General features: G+C 45.2%; 1 protein-coding gene across 1 annotated transcript in view; it reads right to left on the reverse strand.

Annotated features, from left to right (window-relative positions):
* nek11 (NIMA-related kinase 11) overlaps nt 1–25,368 on the reverse strand; it is a 385,456-nt gene that overhangs the window by 20,848 nt on the left and 339,240 nt on the right. The window contains exon 14 of the mRNA XM_067997717.1: nt 18,747–18,843. Within this exon, the coding sequence (XP_067853818.1) occupies nt 18,747–18,843 (97 nt within the window). The remainder of the gene's footprint in view (nt 1–18,746; nt 18,844–25,368) is intronic.

A 25,368-nucleotide genomic window follows, 5' to 3' on the forward strand; every position in this document is an offset into this window, starting at 1 on the left:
CTGACACTCACCAATTGGGCCGCACATAATGAATGGCCACCTGAGCATGGTAGCAGAGGGCTGCAGGTGCCCATGGTACCATAGCTTAGCATGAATCAGAGTCTTTCTGGAAAGAAGGGGAGAAAATTAGAAAAATGAAATACACGAGTCCCTGCTATCTAGGAATGCAATGCTCTCTTCTATAAAGATCGGTTTTAATTAGAGGAGGATCTGCCACTGTGACCACTGTACATATTTCTTAAAACTCAGCTCGCACATAATTAACTTCATGTAGTAGGCTGCTAGAAGCCTGATTTATATTCTGTAATTAATCAGAACCCATCTTATCTGAAATGTGTTAAACTTATAAATGTCAAGCAAAAAATAAATACATCGCCTAGCAAATGCAGTAGACATTTGCCAGATATCACATTTCGAGAAACATGGGTTTGTGCATTGAATATAGAAACCTGCCTCATTAGGAGATACACGCAGCAACTGAAATATCTCATGTTTTTATACCAGTGGCAATTGAATGATTAATTTTTCAGAAAAAAATACATCATCAAGACTACAGGGCAGCTAAAGAGCACAAAGGCAACTCAGCAACATGTTATTAATGTTGACTTGTGGTCCTCTCTCACCCTGAGTGTAAGATAAATGTCCACTGATTTAAAAAAAAATTCTCTTTCTTTCCAATCCCACATCCCACCTGTTCTGTGCCATTTTGAGGGTGTTTTGGCTACCTGATTTCATTGGAGAGGGCATTATTCAGCTAGGCTGGTTCACATTACTTCCCTCCCCTACATGTGTAACATTGATTTCTATCTTCTCCTAAACCCCCTCCCCCACACTAATAATAACAGTTTAGTGACATCATTATGTTCATTTAAAAAAAGTTATGCTGATTCTTCCCCTCATTTTTCATATTGTGTTTCATTTCAGGATCAGTATAATGAGATATTCACTGCTGCGGGTTAGTCAACACCAAACAATCAATTAGAAGGTTTTTTTTGTGGGTAGAAATAATTGCTTAACTGCCTGTGCTGTAAAAGCTGCCATGAGCCTCAGAGTTTTACTGAAGTTCCTGCTGCAGCAGTGTCTACTAAAATGGAACTGATCTGTCGACTGCAAAACTTTGCCCTGGTTGTTTTATTGGAACAAATTCTCTTTCTGTTTAAATTAGGCGTAAAATAAATAAAAATTCACCCCTTTTTTCTGGATTACCCTGAATCGTGCTTCATTCTCTGAAATGGTAAGAAGACAACTTAATTTGAAACCTCCGCCAGTGATAGTCAACATACCAGCTAAGCATCAGATTTGGCTCAGTGACAGCACTCTCGCCTCTGAGTCAGAAGTTGTGGGTCCAAGCCCCACTCCAGAGACTTAAGCACGTAATCTAGGCTGACACACCCCGAATCTCCATCCAAATCCACAGTGAATGCTGCAGTCGGAGGTGCTGTCCTTCGGATGAGATGTCAAACCAAGATATTTGGCGTCTTGGGTGGACATAAAAGAAGAGCAGGGGAGTATCAGTGTCCTGCATGGCATCTTTCTCCCAACCAACACCACCAAAACAGATTATCTGGTTGTTTATCTTTACACAGAGAGAAGTGAGAATGTGAAACTCACTGCCACATGGACTGGTGGAAGAAGATAGCACTGATGCATTTAAGGGGAAACCTGGTGCATACATGAGGGAGATGGGAATAGAGGGATACAGGCCAGGATGGGAAGAGATCATTAGAGTGGGAGAAGGCTCATATGGAGTACAGACACATGCACAGACCAGATGGGCTGAATGGCCTGTTTCTGTTCTGTAGATTCTATGTAATTTTATGCAATACCATTGCTGTTTGGACTTCATTGACTGTGAAGCTGTGAAGCCAAGTAGGGCTCAGGCCAATTTTAGCACAACAGTTCTCATTCAGACAGGTCTGTTAATTCAGCATAAAGTGGGGATTGAATCCAATTGAGATGTCCTGCGATGTGAAAGGTGCTGTATATGTGCAAGCTCTTTCTTTCTTTTAAGGAGATGTAGGGATATGAGCCAGGGTGAATTGTCCTTTGATTTTCCCTTCATTGGGGAAAAGCTCCTAACTTTTCACTCAGTACCTCAGACTAAAAACTTCATACCAGGATTTGCCTAATGTGGCCAAAATAATAATACATGCTTTGAAAAGTTTTATTGCTAAACTGGATTAAAAATCAAGTCAGTTCTGTTAGTGACAGACAATCACAGTCCCCATGACTAAAGTGGGTAATTTTTAAAAGATGGGATACTTGGACTACCTGACCTTTTAGAACCATTGACCCAGCCTTTGTTGTTTTTTCATGAAGTTAAACATATTTCTCTCAGTAGCTGTCGATATTCTATTACCGCTGAAAGAAGTTTTCAAAACTGAAAACAAATAGAATCTTCTGTTCTCTTTTAAATTATTTAATGTCGAAGAGATTCAATTCCTGGCTTTTGGTATCCATGGGTTTCAATCCCTATCTGCCACTAATGGATATTTATTTTTTAAAACCACAATTCTTCGTTTTTTATTTAAGGCCTGTGACTGCACTTCGAACATCCTGAGGATGTTATTTGATGCCACATGAATGCAAGGGGCTCAATTTTAAAAGCAAAGTCTGGGTGCGTTTGGGGGCCAGGGTGAGGGGCAAAGAAAATCAGAGAAATTCGGAGCGAGCAGGATTCAGGGCTCCAACCCGCTGAAGACCGCGCATGACCCAGAGTCATCAGGGTGCGCGCGCCGTTCCCGAACCCGGAAGTCCCACCAGCCGGTGGGACGATATTTAAACAAGCAAATGTACCTCTAATGTACTTTTGTTTTGCATTTTGGCCACTTAAAAAGATTTTGAACTTACCTGGGCGGCTTTCCCATGGCTTCCGATTCACGCCTGGTGAAACCGAAGGGCCGGATCAGGCAAGAATAAAGTAACTAAATGAAATAAAATTACACTTCACATTGTGAAAAAATAAAGATACCTTGCAAACAATGTAACCTGCACCCCCAACTGCTCCGATGTCTGATGTCTCTCCAATGTCTCTCCCCCCCCACCCCCCCGCCGATGTCTGATGTCGCATCAATGTCCAATATCTCTCCCTCCCCTTCTGATGTCTGATGTGCCCCCCCATATTTCCGATGTTTCTCTCCCCACCCCCCCATACCCTCCAGTGTCTGATGTCTCCCTCCCCCCCTTCCGATGTCCGGGGCTCAATTTTAAAAGGGTGGCGGGATGGCAGCGGGGGGTGATTTGTGGGCACCAAAACCGGAAGGCAAGTAGGTGAGTTGCGATCACAACCCTAATGAGGCAAATTGAAGCCTCTTCTGGGTTTCCTGCCTGGCAGCCAGGCTATAAATCAGGCTGCAAATCCGAGGTTGGGGGGGGGAGGAAGAGAGAGAGAAACCTCATCAGCCGTTGCAAGAGAGAGTGGGGGGGAAGCAAAAGATCGGAGGGGGGCAGACATCAGGGGGGGGTCATCGGAAGGGGGGGGGCGACATTGGACATCGGATATGGGGAGAGACATCGGAGAGACATCGGATAACGGAGCAGGGGGTGCAGGTGACATCGTTTGCAAGGTATGTTTAGTTATTTTTTCACAAAGTGAAATGTAATTTTATTTAATTTATTCACTTTATTTTTGCCTGATCCGGCCCTTCGGTTTCACCAGGCGTGAATCGGAAGCCGTGGGAATGCCGCCCAGGTAAGTTCAAAATCTTTTTAAGTGGCCAAAATGCAAAAAATAAAGTACCTTAAGTACCTCAATGAGTTACATTTGCTTGTTTAAATATCATCCTGCTGGCTTCCAGGTTCGGGAACGGCTCACGCACGCAGGTGACTCTGGGTCGTGCATACCCCCGCCCCCCCACCCTGACCCCCAACACACCCGGATTTTCATTTGAAAATTGAGCCCCTGATATCTCTCCCCCGCCGATGTCCGATGTCTCTCCCCCTCCCCCCCTTCCGATTGACAGGCTAGCTGCCGGGCGCGAAACCCAGAAGAGGCTTCAATTGGCCTCATTAGGATTGCGATTGCCTTCCGGGTTTGGCGCCCGCAAATCACCCCCCCACCCCGCTGCCATCCCGCTGCCCTTTTAAAATTGAGCCCAAGGTCTCTTCTATTTCCCCGCAATAACAGCAGATGAGCCATTGTTGACGAATAAATTGTAAAAATAAATTAATTTTATTCCCCATTAAATGGCCGATTTGATGTTATTGAAGGTGAAGCTTTATATATATTTTAGAGTGTGTTAGTATTTTTTCATATTTATGCTGGTTTTAAAATACTCTCTTAATGTGGCCTGGGATTCATCATTATGAATTTCTAATGTAATTACTTTACAAAGGGACTCAGCACTTGCAATATTTCCCCTAGAGGCACACAGCAGCAGATTAGGGACTTGTTTGATCTCTCAACACACAAATTAATGCAGTATCTCTTGAATCTCCATACAAGCACATAACATTGCATCATCCAAATCTCCACAAAAACACAAAGTACAGAAAACCCCAAAACTCCACCCAAGCACACGGCACTCAAATTCCCTGAATCTCCACCCAAGCACAAAGCAGTGAAACACCTTGGACATGATTTTATCGGGGAGCTGGGAAGGGGGCGGGGTTGTGGAATTCCTGATGGGAAACCCAGAAGTACGAGTTTCCCAGATGTCCTTATGATTTTGACGTAAGGACGTCTTTTGTTTTTTTTCTGTATGTTTCCAGCCCGACAAGTCGTCCTGATTGACAGGCTGGTTTCAGTCAGATGGGAAAGCAGCCAGGGAGAGAACGTGAAAAAGTAAGTGTTAGATGGGGTGGAGGGGGGGACTCAGTCAGCGGGGGGGGGTCGGGGGTCACTGGGGGGGGGTCAATCATCGGGGGGCTCAGTCATCAGGGTTCGGAGGTCAACAGGGGTCAGTCATTGGGGGGGTCAGGGGTCACCGGGGGGCTCAGTCATCGGGGGGCTCAGTTATCGGGGAGGGGGTCAGTCATCAGGGGTCATCAGTGGGGGGGGGGGGGTTGTCAGTCATTGGGGGTTAGTCATCAGGGGTCTCAGTCACGGGGGGGGTCAGGGTCGGGGGTCATTGCAGAGATCAGAGATCGCGGGGATGTCGCAGATCGTGGGGGAGGGGGTTGGAGATCGTGGTGGGGGTCAAAGATCGTGAGGGGGTCAGAGATCGTGAGGGGGTCAGAGATCGTGAGGGGGATCACTGCAGGTAGGCTTGTTGGGCCTGGGGGCAGCACTCCTGCTCTTCCGGGCCCACAGCAGTGCTATAAAGGCATTCACCTGCAGTTTCAGGCTATCTCGCCCTCTCTCACGTGGCATGAAGTAGAAGGCCTGGGAATCTCAGCTCTCAGGGGTTAAAAACAAAAAATCTGTAAAAATGGAGGTCCGCAGCCTCCTTGGAAGCTTTTACTGACCAACCCGCCTCCTAAGAGCAGGTTGGTTGCCCGCCCCTCGTTCCGCCTCCGTGGGCGAGATGGAGGCGGGTTGGGGGCCAGTTTTAGATTTTTAAAATTTTTACTGCCTCCCCTGCCCCCAACCCACCCTTTTTTCTCATTTAAAATCATGCCCCTTGAATCTCCACCCAAACACACTGCGCTCAAAAACCCTGAATCTCCACCCAAACACACTGCACTCATAAACCCTGAATCTCCACCCAGACACACAGCACTGAAACCCCCTGAATCTCCACCCAAACACACTGCACTCAAAAACCCTGAATCTCCACCCAAACACACAGCACTGAAACCCCCTGAATCTCCACCCAAACACACTGCACTCAAAAACCCTGAATCTCCACCCAAACACACAGCACTCAAACCCCCTGAATCTCCACCCAGACACACAGCACTCAAAAACCCTGAATCTCCACCCAAACACACAGCACTCAAACCCCCTGAATCTCCACCCAAACACACAGCACTCAAAAACCCTGAATCTCCACCCAAACACACAGCACTCAAACCCCCTGAATCTCCACCCAAACACACAGCACTCAAACCCCCTGAATCTCCACCCAGACACACACCACTGAACCCCCCTGAATCTCCACCCAGACACACAGCACTGAAACCCCCTGAATCTCCACCCAAACACACAGCACTCAAACCCCCTGAATCTTCACCCAAACACACAGCACTCAAACCCCCTGAATCTCCACCCAAACACACAGCACTCAAACCCCCTGAATCTCCACCCAAACACACAGCACTCAAACCCCCTGAATCTCCACCCAAACACACAGCACTGAAACCCCCTGAATCTCCACCCAAACACACAGCACTGAAACCCCCTGAATCTCCACCCAAGCACATGGCACTGAAACCCCCTGAATCTCCACCCAAGCACACTGAAACAGATAACAATGAAACAATCAAATTTCCACACAAACACATAGGGGGTTAAATTTAGCTGCATAGCTCAAGGCCCCAAAATGGTGAGCAGGAAACGCGTGCAAACTTCCAACTGGAAGTGCGCTGCCCGCCATATTGGATAAGGATAAACAAGAAGCGTCCTTTACCCACACCTGAAGCTGGCGTTAGGCTCTTTGCATATGCAAATAAGGGGCCTAACGCCTGATCAGGTCCTTGCTGCAATATTGGTTTTCCCTGAGGCAGCCAGCACCAGCACAGGGAAAACCATCCCTAAAGATCGCCTGCAAGAGAAAAAGTAAGTTCTTATCACAATCACCACCCTGATCGCCGCCACAACCAGTCCCAAAATCCCTGACCTCCAGGCCTTGACCCCGAGCTCCGATATCCCTCCCCTCCGCCCTGATCTCCAGGTCAACCGGCCCCCGATCTCCCGACCCCCTCCCCCCCGACCCCCAACGACTCTCTCCCCAACCCCTGATACCACTCTCCCCAGCCCTCGATGTCTTCCAGACTCCCGATGTCTCCACGACCCCTGATCGCTGCCTCCCCGAGCCCCATGATCCCAACCCTGAAGACCTGACCACTTAAACTTGCAGCACTTGCCTATGCGGACTCCTACCACACCGCCGTCTTCAGTGTAACGGCCAATACCAACGGCTCCACGGGCCTCACCATTTGTGTGTGGAGTAATTTGGGGGGGGCAACCAAAAATTGGTGCTCCCAAATTTCACCCCCGTACCATCTGAATCTCCACCAAGAGAATAAGACTGCAACACCTCTTCAATCTGCCCACACGCAGCACTAAAGCAACTCCTGAACCTGCCTTCATATACATAACACTGCAACAGCTACTGAACCCCTTTCCCCCACCCCCCACAAGCAGTATTACTGCATATGCTGACTGTTCCTTTCCTCTGCAAAATTGCTGCCCATTAAGTCCTTTTTTAGTATTGACTGTGATCTAAAGAGTATGAAAGCCCAATGACAATACCTTTTATTGAAAGTCTTTCCCTGTATCATATTGAAAGCTTTAAGGTGATTGGCAAAAGAACCAAAGGTGACATGAGGAAAAACTTTTTCACACAGGGAGTGGTTAGGATCTGGAATGCACTGCCCGAGGTTGAGGCAGATTCAATCGTGGCCTTCAAAGGGGAACTGGATAAGTGCTTGAAAGGGAAAAATTTGCAGGGCTACAGGGAAAGAGTGGAGGAGTGGGACTAGCTGGATTGCTCTTGCATAGAGCCACGTGGACTCGATGGGCCGAATGGCCTCCTTCCGTGCTGTAACCTTTCTATGATTCTATGAAAAGAAATATAATTAGAAAAACCTTATCTAAAGTTTCTTTACTGCAATGGAGGTCACTATTTCTGACTGTCATGGGAGCTGGTCCAGAGCTGCCCAAGCCTGGAAAAGCATGCTATTAGTTGGGTAATTCCGCACTGTTAGCCTAGCAGGTCTCCAAGGGAGATCATAAATTAACATTTTCATAAAAAGAATCAGTTTTTTCTTACATTTGTGATTATATATTTTTCTCAATAGAAAACAAGGGAGTATTGTCACTGAAAAATACTCCCTAGATTTTCCGTTCCCTTTTAGCTCCATTATTCAGTGTGTAATGCCAAAGTATCAATGAGGGGACCTCTGGAACCTGCATTCAAATATGGCACAGACTGATGGAATACAAGTCGCCTCTGTTTTCTGGCTGCAACGGTCCTACAAGAATTGAGTTTAGGTATTCTAAATCCAAATCCTAGTAGGTACCGGCCCATAGCATGAAAACATCTCTTAATTCAGCACAAATTAGCAATCTCAATCAGAGAGGCAACGAGGTGACAGGTGTGGGAAATGTATAAATGTTGCACTAGTGCAGTCGGGAGTGCTCTTCTGAAGTTGGAGACTAATAGAGGAAGTTTTACCTTACAAACAAACATGATGTACCTGTTCTAGGAGCACTTGGTATTTATACTGGGGATTTTACTTAACAGCACCAACCTCCCTCACCTTGCAAACAACAACTTGCATTTTCATAGTGCGTATATCATAAAAAATATTGCAAGGCATATCACAGAGGCATGATGGAAAACAAGCACCAAGACAGAGGAGGAGAGACTAGGAGGACTGACCAAAAGCTTGGTCAACAAGGTGGGTTTTAAGGAGGGTCTTGAAAAAGAGAGGGAGGTGGAGATGCGGAGGAGATTATGGGAGGGAATTCCAGTAAGTGGGACCTAGATGGCTGAAGGCACAGCTACCAGTGGTGGGGGTAAAGGGGTGAAGGCACACAAGAGGCCAAAGCAAGAAGTGGAAAATTCTGGGGAGGGGAGTGGGGGGGGGGGGGGGTGATGCAGCTGTAGCAGTGGAACAGATAACAGAGATGGTGAGAGGCAAGGCCATGGAAAGATTTAAACGTAAGGCTGAAAATTTTAATTGTGAGGACCGGGAGCTAATATAGGTTATAACATTCACAAAAGAACGTTTGAAAATAAATTATATCAAGCAATATTTAAACACTTTAAACAAAAGGTGTCAATATTTTTAATGGGTAGGAGCCAATGGATTGGGATTTGTATAGTTTGGTGAAGGGCTGGAACACTGTACTGGAGCATTTCTGCCCACATTAACCTCCTGCATTTTGTTATCTTGCTCCTATGTTTTTACTCATCCAAACACAGCTCTTGTAGCAACAGGGAAAGGGCACAGTCACACCAATTGTGATGCTTGAGCAGAGTGTTAGCACCATCATATAATTACAAAGCAATTCAAAATCAATAACACTGCAGGATCTAAATCACATAACTGATATTCTTCAAGGTCCCACTACATGTGGCCCTTCAATAGCACCATGATGAGGAAAAATATGACGAATAATTCTTTTCACACACTCCAACAACACTAAAAAAACAGAAATCCACCTGCAAAAGGCAAAATTGTATTTTATAGGATACTATCCAGTGAATTTTAATTAATCCAATGTTGGATTTCAGGTGACACTGCTTTCACAGTTTAGATGTCATCAGAGATTCCCAACTAGATTACTGTCATTTATGAGAACTATCCAGAACTATGTTTGTCTATGTAACAGGTACCATGGTACTCTTGTTCTCTGAGCATATTAAAATCTTGTAAACTATACACCATTGAAACCATCAACAGTCTTCCCATTAGTTAATTGTACTAGACTTTTGTATGACAATAGGGTCCAGTAATGGCTTTCTGCACACACTCGTCATTCCCAGTGACATCACATTGATGTACACTGTTAGCATTGTTGGTAAAGGTGTGGCATGGCAGAAATAGTAACTGTGAGACCACTTTAACCGGCAGCTATCCAGTTGTGTTTTTTGAATGCCTTTATTCAAAGCCAGGCATCTCTCTTTCAGTCTGGAAAATACAGCATATCATTCTGGTATCAATCATCAACTAAATTCTAAAGATATGTTCACTACCAATTGGGTATTCTTGTTCAGGGGGCCTGTAAGGAGAGGAATATCACATTAGTAGAATGCTGGATTAGGGAAAGTGGGAGCAGTGGTGGACAATAAGGTTGTTAGGGTGGATTATTGAGCATTTTTTACAAAGAAAAATACACTTGCACACTATACTGTACCATCCAAAATGACCACACCACAAAATCCATTGGTAGATCACTATTTCCACTGCTGGAAAAATAAAACTTTCAATCAGGTGGAGACATAATTAATTTTTTTTTTATTCGTTCATGGGATGTGGGCGTCACTGGCAAGGCCAGCATTTATTGCCCATCCCTAATTGCCCTTGAGTGGTGGTGAGCCGCCTTCTTGAACCACTGCAGTCCGTGCAGTGAAGGTTCTCCCACAGTGCTGTTACGTAGGGAGTTCAAGGGTTTTAACCCAGCGACGATGAAGGAACGGCGATATATTTCAGGATGGTGTGTGACTTAGAGGGGAGTTGTTCTCACGTGTCTGCTGCCCTTGTCCTTCTAGGTGGTCGAGGTCACGGGTTTGGGAGGTGCTGTCGAAGAAGCCTTGGTGAGTTGCTGCAGTGCATCCTGTGGATGGTACACACTGCAGCCACGGTGCGCCGGTGGTGAAGGGAGTGAATGATTAGAGTGGAGGATGGGGTGCCAATCAAGTGGGCTGCTTTGTCCTGGATGGTGTCGAGCTTCTTGAGTGTTGTTGGAGCTGCACTCATCCAGGCAAGTGGAGAGTATTCCATCACACTCCTGACTTGTGCCTTGTAAATGGTGGAAAGGCTTTGGGGAGTCAGGAGGTGAGTCACTCGCCACAGAATACCCAGCCTCTGACCTGCTCTTGTGGCCACAGTACTTATATGGCTGGTCCAGTTAAGTTTCTGGTCAATGGTGACCCCCGGGATGTTGATGGTGGGGGATTCAGCGATGGTAATGCCGTTGAATGTCAAGAGGAGGTGGTTAGACTCTCTCTTGTTGGAGATGGTCATTGCCTGGCACTTGTCTGCCGCGAATGTTACTTGCCACTTATCAGCCCAAGCCTGGATGTTGTCCAGATCTTGCTGCATGCAGGCACAGACTGCTTCATTATCTGAGGGGTTACGAATGGAACTGAACACTGCGCAATCATCAGCGAACATCCCCATTTCTGACCTTATGATGGAGGGAAGATCATTGATGAAGTGGCTGAAAATGGTCGAGCCTTGGACACTGCCCCGAGGAACTCCTGCAACAATGTCCTGGGGCTGAGATGATTGGCCTCCAACAACCACTACCATCTTCCTTTGTGCTAGGTATGACTCCAGCCACTGGAGAGTTTTCCCCCTGATTCCCAATGACTTCAATTTTACTAGGGCTCCTTGGTGCCACACTCGGTCAAATGCTGCCTTGATTTCAAGGGCAGTTACTCTCACTTCACCTCTGGAATTCAGCTCTTTTGTCCATGTTTGGACCAAGGCTGTAATGAGGTCTGGCACCTAGTAGTCCTGGCAGAACCCAAACTGAGCATCGGTGAGCAGGTTATTGATGAGTAAGTGCTGCTTGATAGCACTGTCGACGACACCTTCCATCACTTTGCTGATGATTGAGAGTAGACTGATGGGGCGGTAGTTGGCCGGATTGGATTTGTCCTGCTTTTTGTGAACAGGACATACCCGGGCAATTTTGCACATTGTCAGGTAGATGCCAGTGTTGGAGCTGTACTGGAACAGCTTGGCTAGAGGCGCAGCTAGTTCTGGAGCAAAAGTCTTCAGCACTACAGCCGGGATGTTGTTAGGGCCCATAGCCTTTGCTGTATCCAGTGCACTCAGCCATTTCTTAATATCACGTGGAGTGAATCGAAATGGCTGAAGACTGGTTTCTGTGATGGTGGGGATATTGGGAGGAGGCCGAGATGGATCATCCACTCGCCACTTCTGGCTGAAGATGGTTGCAAATGCTTCAGCCTTGTCTTTTGCACTCACGTGCTGGACTCTGCCATCATTGAGAATGGGGATGTTCACAGAGCCTCCTCCTCCCATTAGTTGTTTAATTGTCCATCAATATTCACGCCCGGATGTGGCAGGACTGCAGAGCTTTGATCTGATCCGTTGATTGTGGAATTGCTTAGCTCTGTCTATAGCATGCTGCTTCCGCTGTTTAGCATGCGTGTAGTCCTGAGTTGTAGCTTCACCAGGTTGGCACATCATTTTTAGGTACGCCTGGTGCTGCTCCTGGCATGCTCTTCTACACTCCTCATTGAACCAGGGTTGATCCCCTGGCTTGTTGGTAATGGTAGAGTGAGGAATATGCCGGGCCATGAAGTAACAGATTGTGCTGGAATACCATTCTGCTGCTGCTGAAGGCTCACAGCGCCTCATGGATGCCCAGTTTTGAGCTTCTAGATCTGTTCTGAAACTATGCCATTTAGCACAGTGGTAGTGCCACACGGTGTCCTCAGTCTGCAGATGGGACTTCGTCTTCACAAGGACTGTGCGGTGATCACTCCTACCAATACTGTCATGGACAGGTGCATCTGCGACAGGTAGATGCATACTGCTGTTAACAAGCACAAGTGGGGCAAACCCCTAGAAGTTTACAGCACAGAAGTAGGTAATTTGGCCCATCGTGTGTGTTCCAGCTTTTTGCCAGAGAAATCAAGAAGTAATCCCACTACTACACTCTCTTCCTACAGTTCTGTATCTTCCTCTTCTTCAAATATTTTTCTATTTTTTCTTTAAAAGGTCCACCGGTCTCTGCCTAAACCACTCTCTATGGCAAACCATTTCATGTTGTAACTACCCTCTGTGTAATACAATATGTCCGAATTTTTCGAGCAAGTTTCTTGTAAGAAACCTTATTGAATGCCTTCTACAAATCATACAAACTACTATCACATTTTGAGATTTCTTACTATGCCACTAAGGGGAGACTTTGGTATAATAAATGTTAAAAATACTGCTACTTAATTCACCTGAGCTCTCAAGGGGTTAAATTCACAGACCCTCATGGATTGGAGATGTAGAATATGATTCAAACAGAGTCCCACAAACAATGGAACTTAGTTTGGACATTTCAGTGATCATTCACACACATTCTGGTTGATATGACTTGATCCATTTGAACTCATCAGTGGTTGTATGGCATGGGCAAAGGATTGAAAAGTTGTGATCAAAGCCTCTGCTATCTCCTCTATAATTTCTTTCAAGCCAAGGGTACATGCTATCAGGACTTGGTGACTTATCCACTTATTCTTCTAATTTTTTTCAGAACCAATTCCTTTTCCATAATTATCTCTAACAATTGCTTCCTATGCTCCTCTAGTAGACCTATCTTCTCACTTCCAACCTCTTTTGTAACACAGATACAAAATATTTAATTTGTATCACTGCCATACCTTTATACTCTACAATTGGACTCTTTCCTTCATCACTGACTGGTCTTACCATCTCTTTAACTATTCTTTTATTTTGTTATGAATAAAGAAGTCCTTACTCTTTCCATTTCTATTATGTGCTAGCCTTTATTCATATTCCCTTTTAGTGCTTCCAATCTCCCTTGAGCCTTAAGCTTAAGAGGTCATAGTCAGAAAGACTGCATTACTTGGAACTAAAAAAGAATCCCAAATCCAGAGGGATGTATATCAAGATATTACTTGCAGATAAAATGCAATTATCTGCAACTAAACACCCAGGCAGGATACAAAATAAAAAGGTTCAGTGACTTTAAACTGGTTGCACTAAATTATATTCCTTTTGTGAACTTTTACTGCTATGCCAGGGGTTGACCAAAGTTGCAATCCTTTGCTAGTATATGCTTGGTAACTAGCAGTACTATAATTACTGGGGGGAAAAGCGCAACAAATATTAAGCACATATCATATACATATTTTCATTTAAAACATTTGCAACTAAATTTTTGTATTTGGTTCAGTCATTTCCAAGATCTAAGAAACCTCAAATGTGATGATGTACACATTAAATACGCAATCAACCTGGCTTGACCAGGTGTGAATCAGAAGCTGTGGGAAAATCCACCCAAGTAAGTTAAAAATCGTTCTAACTACCTAATATGTCACAAGTAAAGTGCCATAAGTACCTCAATGAGGTACATTTGGTTCTTTAACTGCCGGCTTTAATTGCTGGCGGGACCTCCGGATTCAGGACGCCCGCACGCACACAGGTGCGTCTGTGGGAAACTCGGAAGTTGGCGGGTTGGAGCCGGCTTCCGAACCTGCTCTGCACTTATGCAATTTTCGCAGCACCCACCCGCACCCCCGCCCCCGCAATTTAAGTTTAAAATTGAGCCCATGTGTAGTAAATAGAGGGGGAGATTTTGAAGCCTCCTGCCCGGTGGAGATGGGGTGGTAGAGCCCTGAAAATGGTGGGTATGGTGTACTGCCCCATTCCTGCCAACAGTGTGACCGATGCTGTATTCCCATGGGCCTATCGTTGGGCGACAGCAACGCCCGCCTGAGTCAGGTGACAGGCTCTTTTAAAAAGGCAAATTGTGGTCCCATGATGTACATAGGACCCTGATTACCATCTTAAGACTAAACTGGGCGAATTGTCCGCTGTGCATGTTCTGCGCAGTTTCAGCCGAAGAGGAGTCCAGAACACAGGACCAGGAGTAGGCCATTCAGCCCCTCGAGCCTGTTTCACCATTCTATTAGATCATTGCTGATCTGTACCTCGACTCTATTTACCCGCCTTTGCTCCATATCCTTTGATACCCTTACTGAGCAAACATCTATCGATCTCAGTCTTGAAAATTTCAATTGACCCAACATCCACATCCTTTTGGACGAGACAGTTCCAGATTTCCACTACCCTTTGTGTGAAAAAGTGCTTCCTGGATCTCTCCTAAATGGTTAGGTCTAATTTAAAAATTGTGCGCCCCTTTTTCTGAATTCCCCCACCAGAAGAAATAGTTTCTCTATATTTACCCTATTGTATCCCTCTATCATTGGACCTCGATTAGACCATCCCTCAAACCTCCATACACAAGGGAATACAAGCCAAGTTTATTCAACGTGGCCTTATAAATTAACCCTTCAAGCCTTGATATCATTCTGGTGAAAATGCACTGGTGAATATATCCTTCCTGAGGTTCGGTACAGTACTCTAGATGGGATGTGACCAAGGCTCTGTACAACTGAAGCATCACTTCCTCGCTTTTGAATTCCAACTCTCTTGGTTAAAGGCCAACATTCCATTAGCCTTTTTGATATCTTTTGTATCTGTGCACTAGCTTCTAGTAAACTGTGAACATTGACACTGAAATCCCTGTGCTTCTCCACAGCTCCTAGTCTCTCACCCTAAAAAAAATTCCGATTTGCCTATAACAGATGCAAAGTAGATGACCTCACACTTCTCTACATTGAACTCCATCTGTCATAGTTTTGCCCACTCACCACTTAGTCTGTCTATGTCCCTTTAACTTCCTACTCCCATCTACACAACTTACTGTACCTTCTAACTTAAATATACAACATTGCTATCTTTCATCCAAGTCATTGATATGTATGATGAAAAGTCCAGCCCCAGTGCAGATCCCTAGGGTACACCACTTGGGCCGTGGGCCTCATTAACATTAAAATGGGCGAGCTGCCGGCATCTGGCGCACTTCCACAGGCAGCTCGCCCATTTTAAAAAGATAAATTACAGGCTGATTGCCTCGCCAGCAATGGCCCGAAGAAATATCCCGAGAGGGACGTTTGGAGCAGGTATGGGCGAGGGAATGGGGGGAGGCCTCTCGGAGAAGCACTCATGCTTCTCCAGGTTCGACAGGAGCATTTTAAAACTTTTTTTTAGAAAAACTAACCTTTTGGTGGCGACCGCTGCTTAGGCCGCAGCGGCTGCTGAAGAATCCCGAGCAGAGCAAGCTTGACTCCTGCTCCGCAATATCCAGTTTGCTACAGGGGGCCTAAAGCAGGCGTTGGGCCAGCCATTTACATATATAAGGTGCCTGTTTTAGACGGCCGCCATGGACACCTGAAAAATGGCCTGACCGAATATCAGGTCTGGGTCTTTCAGGCATCCTTTGAGCGTGGGATGTTGGTCCCTGAAATTGGCCCACATTACACGCGCCCGTGTTACGCCCGTAAAATGGGTGCAACGAGGACTAATTTCAACTTTTGCATTTCTAAGTTCACTTTACAGCTTTCAGCAACAGAATGTATTTTCACAAGCTGACAAATTTAAAAATGTTATTTATGAGTTTGCTTATTTGGATCCATATCTAAAATTAGATATCATATATCTGCATTTTATCACAATTCCAATATGTAGAGAAAGCTCATTATTTAGGTGTTGCTTATGAAATTAGTTCCACAAAAGAGTGGAGCTAGATACTTCACAAGTGCAACTAATCAGACTGATCATAAATGTAGAAGTGATTTCAATACTTCGTTACATTTTATGAAGCAATTTAAATTAGCCTTGTTCTAAGCTCTTAAAATACAATAATTTCCAAGCTATGAGTCACAGGCCTAGTGATTGTACAGTGGAATGCAGTGCCACTCACAGCCTTGGAATAAATTAAATAAATCAAGAAATATGGACAAAGATAAATTTATCCCACATCTCATATGGTATAATTACATTTGGTATAAATATAAATTGGAGTCAGGTCAGTCATTAAAACCTTTTTTTAATTCATTTTTGGGATATGGGCATCGTTAGCGAGGCCAGCATTTATTGCCTATCCCTGGTTACCCTTGAGAAGGTGGTGGTGAGCCGCCTTCTCCTTGAACCACTGCAGTCCGTGTGGTGAAGGTTCTCCCACTGTGCTGTTAAGTAGGGAGTTCCAGGATTTTGACCTAGCGACAATGAAGGAACGGCGATATATTTCCAAATTTTTAAAAATTTGTTCATGGGATGTGGGCATCGCTGGCGAGGCCGGCATTTATTGCCCATCCCTAATTGCCCTTGAGAAGGTGGTGGTGAGCCGCCTTCTTGAACTGCTGCAGTCCATGTGGTGACGGTTCTCCCACTGTGCTGTTAGGAAGGGAGTTCCAGGATTTTGACCCAGCGACGATGAAGGAACGGCGATATATTTCCAAGTCGGGATGGTGTGTGACTTGGAGGGGAACACGCAGGTGGCGTTGTTCCCATGTACCTGCTGCTCTTGTCCTTCTAGGTGGTAGAGGTCGCGGGTTTGGGAGGTGCTGTCGAAGAAGCCTTGGCGAGTTCTGCAGTGCATCCTGTGAATGGTACACACTGCAGCGACTGTGCGCCGGTGGTGAAGGGAGTGAATGTTTAGGGTGGTGGATGGGGTGCCAATCAAGCGGACTGCTTTGTCCTGGATGGTGTCGAGCTTCTTGTGTGTTGTTGGAGCTGCACTCATCCAGGCAAGTGGAGAATATTCCATCACACTCCTGACTTGTGCCTTGTAGATGGTGCAAAGGTTTTGGGGAGTCAGGAGGTGAGTCACTCGCCGCAGAATACCCAGCCTCTGACCTGCTCTTGTAGCCACAGTATTTATATGGCTGGTCCAGTTAAGTTTCTGGTCAATGGTGACCACCAGGATGTTGATGGTGGGGGATTCGGCGATGGTAATGCCGTTGAATGTCAAGGGGAGGTGGTTAGACTCTCTCTTGTTGGAGATGGTCATTGCCTGGCACTTGTCTGGCGTGAATGTTACTTGCCACTTATAAGCCCAAGCCTGGATGTTGTCCAGGTCTTGCTGCATGCGGGCTCGGACTGCTTCATTATTTGAGGGGTTGTGAATGGAACTGAACACTGTGCAATCATCAGCGAACATCCCCATTTCTGACCATATGATGGAGGGAAGGTCATTGATGAAGCAGCTGAAGATGGTTGAGCCCAGGACACTGCCCTGAGGAACACCTGCAGCAATGTCCTGGGGCTGAGATGATTGGCCTCCAACAACCACTACCATCTTCCTTTGTGCTAGGTATGCCTCCAGCCACTGGAGAGTTTTCCCCCTGATTCCCATTGACTTCAATTTTACTAGGGCTCCTTGGTGCCACACTCGGTCAAATGCTGCCTTGATTTCAAGGGCAGTCACTCTCACCTCACCTCTGGAATTCAGCTCTTTTGTCCATGTTTGGACCAAGGCTGTAATGAGGTCTGGAGCAGAGTGGTCCTGGCGGAACCCAAACTAAGCATCGGTGAGCAGGTTATTGGTGAGTAAGTGCCACTTGATAGCACTGTCGACGTCACCTTCCATCACTTTGCTGATGATCGAGAGTAGACTGATGGGGCGGTATTTGGCTGGATTGGATTTGGGTTGGTGTGTGATTTGGAGGGGAATTTGGGGATGATGGTATTCCCATACACCTCTTGCCCTTGTCCTTCTAGGTAGTGGAGGTCATGAGTTTGGGAGGTGCTGCCGAAGAAGCCTTGGCGAGTTGTTGTGGTGTATCCTGTAGATAGTACACACTAAGTCACGGTACCATAATGACAGTAGATGGTACTACCTGTGACTCGTCAATATTGAGCGCCAGGCAGCGGTTAAGTAACCTGGCCACCTCCAGAAAATGCTAACAGCTTTGGGTGGTTGACCGCCTGTGAGGGAGGGGAGGTTGTAGTGGGACCCCCGATGGAGGAAATGTCATCAAATGGCGAATGAGCTAATCCTTGAATTAGCCAACAGCGTTCACAACCGGCAAGTCGTAACGCAGCTGCAGTACATAATAAGTCAATGAAAGAGCAACCATGGACAGCCCGAAACATAACAACAGGAGTCATATCCTTGCCTTAAAACTGAGCAAAGAGGTGTGAAGGGCAAGCACAGGATCAACTGCTGATGATGGTAAATCCAAATAAAGAATCATAGTTCAAAGTGCTTAAAAACAGGAGCATGCATACTGCCTGTTTACACTTGATGGTATGTTTGAAATTACGTCTATTCAGTAACCACAGAGTTAACCAAAACTTTTGGCCTATGCGTGACAGTTTTCCAGTTAGCTGAACACAGACAAACTCACAGTACTTACTCCCTCATGCGGTTCATCTTGGTCTCAGCCATGGTGCAGTTGATAGCTGTAGGTCCCTGAGGCACCACTGGAGCCATGGTGGTGACAGTGCTGCTGTCTGTAATAAATGCAGAGACACACTGTGATGTCCACCTTTCTCACATTAGATTCCATTTAACGCAAGGACAGCCAAAGAACTGCATGAGATGCAGACAGTTCACCTTCACCACAAGGTAATTAATTGCAGGCATTAATTAAAGATGAGTTAGGGGCATGCTGCTTGCACCCAAACTGTGTGGATGCAGTTCCAACATTTCCAGTTACAGAAATAGTGAATGGAACAATGTCATTGTAAGGAGAAGCAGGGTTTAATTAAATGATTTTTCCCTATGCCAAACACACAATTATCCAGCAAGATAGACCGGGACTTGCTCTCTGGCCTTTACCAATACTGGCCTATAAATAAAAAGAGATAATCAGCAGCAAGGCCCACCGTAACTTGCCTGACAACTTTTTCTACCTCTGATCAGCACCTTCCCAAATGTTTCAGGTGGGATCAAGTACTTGCCATACAATGCATTGGGCCATTCATTTTTTGAATAACTGTTATCTTGTTTAAAATTCATTCCATTTTCTACCCTTATAAACCACTTGTTGGTGCTCACCACCTTCCACCTGTAGCCATGACATGATGACCTCATCACTCATTGATACCTTCTAACTGACTGGCAGGAGCTGCAATTTGAGTAGGGCAAGCTGGTTAATACTTTATTGTTGGAACATAAGAACATAAGAAATAGGAGCAGGAGTAGGTCATACGGCCCCTCGAGCCTGCTCCGCCATTCAATAAGATCATGGCTGATCTTCGACCTCAACTGCACTTTCCCGCCCGATCCCCATATTCCTTGATTCCCTTAGAGTCCAAAAATCTATCGATCTCAGCCTTGAATATATTCAATGACTCAGCATCCACAGCCCTCTGGGGTGGAGAATTCCAAAGATTCACAACCCTCTGAGTGAAGAAATTCCTCCTCATCTCAATCTTAAATGGCCGACCCCTTATCCTGAGACTATGCCCCCTAGCTCTGGACTCTCCAGCCAGAGGAAACAACTTCTCAGCATCTACCCTGTCAAACCCCCACAGAATCTTATATGTTTCAATGAGATCACCTCTCATTCTTCTAAAGTCGAGAGAGTATCGGCCGATTCTACTCAATCACTCCTCATAGGGCAACCCTCTCATCCCAGGAATCAATCTAGTGAACATTCTAGTTGCCCTGCCTCTAAGGCAAGTATATATCCTTCCTTAGATAAGGAGACCAAAACTGTACACTGTACTCCAGGTGAGGTCTCACCAAAGCCCTGTACAATTATAGTAAGACTTCCTTACTCTTGTATTCCAACCCCCTTGCAATAAAGGCCAACATGCCATTTGCCTTCCTAATTGCTTGCTGTACCTGCATGCAAACTTTTTGTGTTTCTTGTACGAGGACTCCCAAATCTCTCTGGACACCAACATTTAATAGTTTCTCACCATTTAAAAAATATTCTGTTTTTCTATTCTTCCTACCAAAGTGAATACATCATATTTTCCCCACATTACACTTCATCTGCCACCTTCTTGCCCACTCACTTAACCTGTCTATATCCCTTTGCAGACTCTTTGTGTCCTCCTCACAGCTTACCTTCCCACCTAGCTTTGTATCAACAGCAAACTTGGATACATTACACTTGGTCCCTTCATCTAAGTTATTAATATAGATTTTAAATAGCTGAGGCCCAAGCACCGATCCTTGCCGTACCCCACTAGTCACAGCCTGCCAACCTGAAAATGACCTGTTTATCCCTACTCTCTGTTTTCTGTCCATTAACCAATCCTCTATCCATGCTAATATCTTACCCCCAACCCCATGAGCCCTTATCTTGCGTAACTACCTTTTATGTGGCACCTTATCGAATGCCTTTTGAAAATCCAAATATACTGCATCTACTGGTTCCCCTTTATCTACCCTGCTAGGTACATCCTCAAAAAACTCTAATAAATTTGTCAAACACGATTTCCCTTTCATAAAAACTTGTTGACTCAGCCTAATCATATTATGATTTTCTAAGTGCCCTGTTTCCAATTCCTTAATAATGGATTCCAGCATTTTCCTGACGACTGATGTCAGGCTAATTGGCCTGCAGTTCCCTGTTTTCTCTCTCCCTCCTTTCTTGAATAACGTGGTTACATTTGCTACCTTCCAATCCGCTGGGACCGTTCTAGAATCTAGGGAATTTTGGAAGATCATAACCAATGCATCCACCATCTCTCCAGCCACCTCTTTTAGAACCCTTGGATGTAGGCCATTCAGTCCAGGGGATTTATCGGCTTTTAGTCCCATTAGTTTCTCAAGTACTTTTTCTTTACTGGTATTAATTACTTAAGTTCCTCACTCTCATTAGCCCCTTGGTTCTCCACTATTTCTGGTATGCTTTTTGTGTCTTCCACTGTGAAGACAGGTACAAAATATTTGTTTAACATCTCTGCCATTTCCTGATTCCCCATTATAATTTCTCCTGTCTCAGCCTCTAGGGAACCAACATTTACTTTTGATACTCTCTTCCTTTTTACATACTTGTAGAAGCTCTTAAAATCCGCTTTTATATTTCTTGCTAGTTTACTTTCATATTCTATTTTCTCCCTTTTTAGTAATTTTTTGGTCATCCTTTGCTGGTTTCTAAAGCTCTCTCAATCCTCAGGCTTACTACTCTTCTTGGCAACTTTATAGGCCTCTTCTTTTGATTTAATACTATCCTTAACTTCTTTAGTTAGCCACGAATCACTTTTCCCATGGAGTTTTTATTTCTCAATGGAATATATATTCGTTGAGAATGTTGAAATATTTCTTTAAATGTTTGCCATTGCTTATCTACCATCATACCTTTTAATCTAATTTCCCAATCAAACTTAGCCAACTCAGCCATGTTCTCTTCCATATAGGACTCTATGCTGTCATTGAAAAAGAACAGACAAAATTCAACCAACTGAGGTAAGTAGACTGGGGTGACCAATAGCTGTGGACTCAATTTGTTACCATCTAGTTAGAAGTCAAGAACTGACTTTCTTAAAGTACAAGGTGATGGTTTGTGAATTTCTTAAATGAGTTTTGTACTCTTAATCCTCTTCTTTCGTACAAGATGCCACTTATACAAGGAAACTGGTAGGAAACTGGCAAGACTAATTATTATATAAAGTACTGGCGGTTAGACCGAAAAGTTAGTGTTGGGTTAATACTGGAAATCAAATTTGAAATCCTGGTAGGATAAAACCGAAGTCAGTTAATTTAGAACAATTTGGTCACTGATTGTTGGTAATAGTTATCAACTTTACAATCAGCTTACAACATTCCAACAATACAGTACTGGTCAGATTATTGTACATCGTTGCAGTAGCACATCAGTTAAAGTGGCTTTTAAATTCAGACAACCTTAAGTCAGTGATTAAAACCATAATGTTCAAAAGATTTAATTTCAGATGCTGATCAGCCTGCTCTACATTTCTAGAATTTTCTGTTTTTCTTTTGATTTTATCTCAAGCAAATAATCTTATATTTAGAACAAAAATACACACACAGATATTAAATACAATTGAAAAACTCCATTTCCATCATTAGGAATTTTGATCCCAACCTTTTCCTCTGACGTGACAGGCATTTCACCTCTGCAGAGCTCGAATACCACTGAGAGACTCTAGGGACCAGACCCAATGCAGTAGTGGCCAAACACAATTCACAATTAGACACTAAATGTGCAGAATCAGAAGCAAATGACTGAAGTAGTTTGCCAGATGCTTAATATGTGGCTCTTCATTTAATAGCTGCACTTTCACTTTGAAGTGTGAAAATAATTTAGGATTTTTCCACCTATTCAAACAAGAGCAAATAAGGGATGGAGAAATTAAATAACATTTTTAAGTACAAAATTTTGTTCGAGAATTCCTAAAACACTCTAAGAATTCAGAATCTTCTGTGGTATCTGGTATTCAATCGGGCTTGAAGTGGATGGCCTTGGGAACTGCACAAGTTGTGATTGGCTCAATAATGCGACGTGCTCACATTACTCCCGCCCACTACCATTCAGTTCCCCCTGAGCGTCAGTAAATGTTTCAATACAGCACCAAGTGGCACTTCATAGTAAAAGAAAGACCTGCATTTATATAGTGCCTTTCACGATCTTAGGACGTCCCAAAGTGCTTCACAACCAATGAAGCAGTTTTGAAGTGTGGTCACTGTTGTAAAGCAGACAATTTGTGCACAGCAAGGTCCCACAAATAGTGATGAGATAAATGACCAGATAATCTGTTTTAGTGATGTTGGTTGAGGGATAAATGTTGGCCAGGACACCAGGAGAACTCCCCTGCTCTTCTTCAAAATAGTGCCTTGGGATCTTTTGTGTTCCACCCATGAAGATAGACAGGGCCTCGGCTTACCGTCTCATCCAAAAGACAGCACCTCCGACAGTGCAGCCCCTCCCTCAGTACTGCACTGGTGTGTCAGTCTAGATTATGTGCTCAAGTGTCTGGAGTGGGACTTGAACCCACAACCTTCTGACAATCAGAGGCAAGAATGCTACCACTGAGCTACAACTAACATAATATAGGGTAATAATTTCCTTGACTGTCATTAGCTGTTTATTGAAGCTGGGAAATGATTAAATTAGCTGTGGGGATACAAGCTGGGCATCTTCTTAAGGTAAAGTATGTTGCACTGAATTTTAACCCTCAGTTCTTATAGTCCAACCAGAAAAAGGGGCTACCTGAGTGTAATTTTTTACGTTGGAAGGTGATCACATACAGACTTTGTGTGTGGCATTATTTATGCAATCCACTCTACCCCCGTTGTTAAAGCTAGAATTAAAGGAAAGTTCTTTCCCTGGAATAAAACCTCGTGAAATCAACCTGGAGAGTAGGCAAATGGAATAATAAGTAGAATTGCTGGCATTGCAGTGAACAAGAACTACCAGTTACAAAATAAATTTAGCTTTAAATTTTAAAAAACAGGCAGTATAAACCTAGCTCTCTCTTTGGGCCCGATATTAGCAGGATGGCGGGTTCTCAGTGGGGGGTCGACTGGGCGCGTGGGTAACGCGCCCGGTGAAATCGGAGAGCTCCACACACAATTACAGGATAATTGGAGCCACTTACCTGTGCTTCTGAGTTTCACGCTGGAAAGCTGCGTGGCGGGCGGACTGTGCATGCGCAACAAGGTCTGTCAGCTGGAGGAGCCCTATTTAAAGGGGCAGTCCTCCACTGACTGATGCTGCAGAAAATAGGAAAAATTACAGCATGGAGCAGCCCAGGGGGAAGGCTGCTCCCAGGTTTAACGATGCCTCACTCCAGATATCATTGGATGGGGTGAGGAGAAGGGGGAGGACAGAGATCTTCCCCCCGGTGGGCGGGAGGAAGCGGCCTGCCTCTGCCACCAAGAAGGCCTGGCTCGAGGTGGCAGAGGAGGTCACCTGCACCACCAACATATCGTGCACCTGCATACAGTGCAGGAGGCGCTTCAATGACCTAAGTAGGTCAGCCGAAGTGAGTACACTTACTCATTCCCCTACACTCCGTCTGCCACATCACCACCCCCACCTCACATCTCCTTCTGCACTGCCAACACTACTCTATCACATCACCCCTCACACCCACTCAAAGCTCATCCTCATCTTACCTGCACTTACTCACCTTGCCAGTACTCATCCCACCACTACCACTCAACCCAATCCTCATACAATCTCATGGCTCTAGCTCATCCTCACCCTCTCATGCATCTCTTTCACGGTCAGCCTCACTCAACCTGCCACTACCTGTGCTGCAGCCACAGGGCATGCATCACATATGTGCAATAGGAAGCGTAAGGCAAACGTGTCGTGAGCATGAAGGGTTTTTAAGGGTTTGTCATGGTGTTTACCTATATTTGATTTCTGATCAACTCACATAACATATTATATTGGCACCACTACTGCCACGTTTTTGTGACTCTTGACTGGTTTGTGCAATAATGCCCTTTCCTGAGGATCACTATGAAGGCCCACAACTTATGCCACCCATTGTGTCACTGCAGAGTGGGTGTAGGTGTATTTGCAGGGCTCTTCTGTGCAGACGACTGAGAGACGTTGGCGATGTCCCCGGTGGCACCCTGGAAGGATGCGGAGGAAAAGTTGTTGAGGGCAGTGGTGACTTTGACAGCAACAGGTAAGAAGATGGTGCTCGGGCCAGCCGGGAGCAGCTCAGCATGAAGGAGGCTGCAGATGTCCATGACTACATGTCCACGGAAGCTGAGCCTCGGTCTGTAGACACTGTGGCGACGGTAGTGCCCTCTGTGAAGCATCTCTCTCTGCGGTTGCCCTCCCTCCTGCTGTGCAGGTGGATGTGTCACAGCACTGTGCTGTGGAGCTCCATGTGTCAGAGGTGGCCGGTGTGGCCAACGAGGCTGGTGATGCTGTTCGCCCTCCGAGGAGGTCATGACTGCAAGGTCCGCAAGGTAGGTAAATGTGTCTGGACACCGGGGTAAGTGTGCAAGTTTATGCATTTGATTGTTAGGAGGAGGGTGGTGGAGGCCAAACTTTGTCCAAAGTGACAGAGTGGCCTCCTGCAATGAGTGAGGGT

The sequence above is a fragment of the Heptranchias perlo genome, chromosome 2, assembly GCF_035084215.1.
Source record: "Heptranchias perlo isolate sHepPer1 chromosome 2, sHepPer1.hap1, whole genome shotgun sequence".
Lineage (NCBI taxonomy): Eukaryota > Metazoa > Chordata > Chondrichthyes > Hexanchiformes > Hexanchidae > Heptranchias > Heptranchias perlo.